At 38.5% G+C, this 4,377-nt stretch overlaps 1 protein-coding gene across 1 annotated transcript; it reads left to right on the forward strand.

Annotated features, from left to right (window-relative positions):
- Positions 1-993: 993 nt before the first annotated feature.
- Positions 994-4,090, forward strand: LOC116171142 (sensory neuron membrane protein 2-like). The gene is made up of 9 exons (XM_031487830.1): positions 994-1,153; positions 1,207-1,364; positions 2,309-2,456; positions 2,513-2,675; positions 2,723-2,814; positions 2,859-3,067; positions 3,116-3,425; positions 3,474-3,599; positions 3,648-4,090. The coding sequence occupies exons 1-9, from the start codon at positions 1,040-1,042 to the stop codon at positions 4,011-4,013; spliced, it is 1,686 nt and encodes a 561-aa protein (XP_031343690.1). The 5' UTR covers positions 994-1,039; the 3' UTR covers positions 4,014-4,090.
- The last annotated feature ends 287 nt before the right edge of the window (positions 4,091-4,377 follow it).

Consider the following 4,377-nt stretch of genomic DNA (forward strand, 5'->3'; position numbering starts at 1 on the left):
AGTAGGTACGATGAATTATTTATTTTTTCAATAAATTCTTGTCTATCTTTCTTAAATGCGAGTAACTGGCGAGGAAGGTTGGCATTCTAATAAGATCCAAAACTTTCCCTAATTAGATTAGTCATTTTACGATTTACTAATTGTCTTTCCTTGATGGTTTGGTTCAACTAGTGCATTCATCAATAAAATACACGGAGAATTCTACTGATGAGCATTAGCAGTTCACCTTTCAAAAAGAGAGTAAGTAGCCAAAATATCCTCGATACCTACTTGATACTTTGACATATACCTGGTACAGAACATTCCAATAGAGTACCGCAAACCTTTATGTGTATTCAGTGGTCGAAGTGAGGCGGTATGCGGCGGTATGGCATACCGATAGATAGGCATAACGGATAAAGTTTTTTCATGATAATATACGCATACATACAATACTAAGATTTTATCAGTTCAGCCATACCGGTAAAAAATATTTGCCACTTCGACCACTGTGTATAATAAAATTAATAATAGTAAGTATAATATAATCGTTTCATAATAGGTACGCTGTGGTTCACATCTACCTAAACTTAAAATAAACCCCGTGCTGCATTAAAAATTGGATCGGCAAGTGCAAAATTGGCATCATAATTGTAACAATAATGAATGCCAATTATAGTCCGCTCAGTGGTCTGTGTAATTACCTAATGCTTAAAGGTACCTTCACAATATATTATTTTTTCATTCGCGGTCATTGGAGCGTACCTCAATGTATACGTATTGATATAATTGTATATTGTATGTAGGTATACAATATGCCATCAAAAGATGAGAGATCTTCCAGCACATTCAATAAATGAGGTATATCTGTACGATCAGTTTGCATGTTGGTCATCTACATGTATTATTTATTAAACAATAATGGACTCAATGTCAGACTAATACGTGTCCACTCCCATTAAGCAGAAAAATAGAATTCAAAATCAGTTCTACTCGACACCTTTGGATAGTAGGTATTTTTTGAGGCGCAACAAATATGTCGTAACTGTCGCAAATAAATATGAGGAAAAACTGCCCGGTTATTGTGGCGGGGTCGGGATTTGTAGTGTTGTTTACGGGCATAATATCTTCGTGGTACGTATTTCCGGCTATCGTCGGATACGCCATTAGTGAAGTGAGCCTCCGCAGTGTAGGTAGTCGTCATAAATTTGCAATGTGAATTTTTAGAGAATCGCATTGAAGGAAGGAAACGAAGTTTACGAAATTTGGAGGAAACAGCCGTTCCCGCAAAAAATGAAAATTTACTTTTTTAATGTAACCAATGCGGATGACGTTCAGCAGGGGGCTGCGCCTGTATTAAAAGAAGTTGGTCCTTATGTTTATGAGTGAGTGCAGCATATACTTTAAGCACCTCATTGCAGTTGGATAGTCACAAAATAGACACAAACTTTCAACCCCAATTCGTGACATTAATTAATTTTTGAAAAGTTCAGTTAAAAAGTTGTCTAATTTTTGAGGAGTTGAAGATAAATTACCAGATGCCAATTATTCTTGAAGAAACTTTAATTTCCCACAACTAACCAATTGTTTTATTATTTAATTAATTAATTAGAGAATTTCACTGAAAAATAATTCGAAAATCCTCAAAGAGAGAAACAAATTACAAAAGCGACATTGTTAAAGTTAAAGGCATAGGTAATCCTTATACAGGGTGTCTCGGGACTCGATGAACATAGCTTAACGCCATATTCCTTGGTTAATTAAGTCGAAATTTCCTTATACACTTTCCAGAACAAATCCCACTAGTGCCCCAGAGCAGAGAGTCTAACCTTCTTCAATACCGTTCATGAATTTACCAGAGCTTTCGTAACTTTGAAGTCCTTTTTAGAGCTTTAAACAGGTTGGGACGCCAGAGGTCTTTTTACAGCCTTCTAAGCGTTTCAGAAGTGCGTCCCGAACAATGAAAAACTCGTTGAAAGGTTTTTCAGTTATAGAATATAATTGTTTAAACCTTTTACAGATCATTTTAAGCCCTTTAGAAACATTACCATCCTACTGGCGTCTACTTTCTTAAATAAACGGGGGCTGTCCAGGCCGATTTTGCACATCACAGAATTGGTTTGACTCCCACCCAAGTATGCACTTGTTTCTTTCGTTGGTTTCTTTGATGCTACTTCACGCATGCCTATTCTATATTTGTTAAGCCTATTATTAACGCTTTGTTGTGATTAGTCGAAGTAATTTAAAGGCAAGAACCAACCAAAAAAGTGTTGCAACACGAGTCCACTAGCACCCGTGTCCTAACTCTGAAATTATTTTTGTGTTTCAGTGAATACTGGGAACGAGTAGACATTACCATAGACGATGGCACCGATACGATCAAGTATATGCTAAAGCGAAGCTTCTTCTTCAACCAAAAAGAATCAGGATGCAGAATGGAGGATGATCCGATAACAATGGTGAACGGAGCTTTAGTGGTAGGTATTTTCGCAAATCAATTCGAGTACCCGTCCATTTACTCGTATGATTCCAGAGTACGGCACTTCAGGTCTACGCGATACTGCCCTCGGCAATTGCGATGGTGAACGACGCAGTCCCCTACCTCTACAAGGGGGCAAAAGACGTTTTCATCCGCGCTCCTGCCAAAGATATACTGTTTGATGGAATTTTAATCACCTGTCACGACCCTGAAGTTGGTCAGTAAAACTTCCAAGATTATATCTACTAATGACTTCGTCTTCAGAATTTATATGCAGCGCAATGAAGGGGATGCTCCCACCGACTATTGAGTTTACCAACGGCGGGACTGACTTCAAGTTTTCACTGTTTGGTTACGTAAGTAGCTCGCGAAAGTGCCTATCTAAGCCAATATTCGTTAGATGAACAAAACTCTAGCCGGCCCGTTTGTGATTGGTCGCGGTCTCAAGAACACAACTAGGGGTGACATACTGTTATACCGTGAATCTAACAGCTCTCTAGTATGGCCGGGACCTGGATGTAATAAGATTAACGGAAGCGATTCCACCTTGTTTTACCCACTGAAGACGCCACCCGAAAGAATTTACGCCTACAGTCCGGATATTTGCAGGTTAGGATTCAATTCTTCAGAGAAAGATGCAATCAAAGGCGATTTTAGGTCCATGTTTGTAAGCTTCGAAAAGTACGTCGATTACGAAGGAATTCCCACTTGGAAATACAGCAATAGACCAGAGTCAATAATCAAAAACTCCGAAAACGAGTGCTTCTGTCCACTGGCCAAAAATGAGGACTATAACGATGTCACCAATTGCCCAGAAAATGGCTTGGTTGACTTGACATTCTGCCTTAAGGCTCCGATATTGGTCTCGAACCCTCATTTCTATCTAGGGGACTCGTCCTTAACCGAATTTGCGCGCGGAGTAAACCCGGTGAAGGAATTGCACGAAAATTTCATGTATTTGGAGCCGGTAAGTTTGTAACTTGAGGTACAGTTGCGATTTGCTTTGGGCAAATAGATTACAGGAAATCCGGTAGCAGGCGCCAAACGTTTGCAGATGAATGTTCGATTAAAACGATTTGAAGATTTTGAGTTACTCAACAATGTGAGCGAAGGAGTTTTCCCAATGGTGTGGTTGGAGGAAGTAAGTTTGCGTTTGTTCGATTTGTGTGTTACCTGTTTCATGCATTAGGGTGCGCTGATCCCGCCGGAATATCGAAAAATGATGAGCGCAGGCCTTTCTCAGCTTGCAATGTTAGATGTAATCAAGTGGATTTTCATTCTTACTGGAATATTGTTGATGGTACTTTCATTTGTACTTGTTATGTATAAAGAGCGTCTAATGTGCTTTGCAAATTCTGCATTCGGCAATAAGGTGTCGATAACAGACGTCAAGAGCCACTCCCGTGCAGGATTTGCAGATCCAGTCACCGAGATTAATTTTAATAACACTTCTATGTATCCGTCTTTATATCCACAAGTGAACGAACAAAAATTTAATGACAGAGTCGTTAGGAGAAATAATGCAAACCCTACGATATTTCATGTTACAAATTGAGCTCTGCAACTGCACCAGTGTCTTAAGTAACACATACCATATACCTAGTTCAAAAATAAATATAGAATAAAGTATTCCTGTCCTTGCTTTGCCTAATAAACTTAAATACAAATTTACCTTTATTTATTGGTATCTCATTTTATTGTGTCTCATCGCTTTTTGGTTTTATAAGTAGTTGATGGCTTTACCTCGCATCCCACATGCATTTTACTTACGTAGTATTTGCTTGATTTACCAATCTTATGACCACATATACTCTTGTCTCTATGATTATCATTTTGTCTTGAATTCAATACCGTCATTAACTAACATTTACAATCAAAGAGGAAATTCGATGTAAGGGTTCTTTATAGAGGGCACTAAA

The sequence above is a fragment of the Photinus pyralis genome, unplaced genomic scaffold (assembly GCF_008802855.1).
Source record: "Photinus pyralis isolate 1611_PpyrPB1 unplaced genomic scaffold, Ppyr1.3 Ppyr1.4_LG5, whole genome shotgun sequence".
Lineage (NCBI taxonomy): Eukaryota > Metazoa > Arthropoda > Insecta > Coleoptera > Lampyridae > Photinus > Photinus pyralis.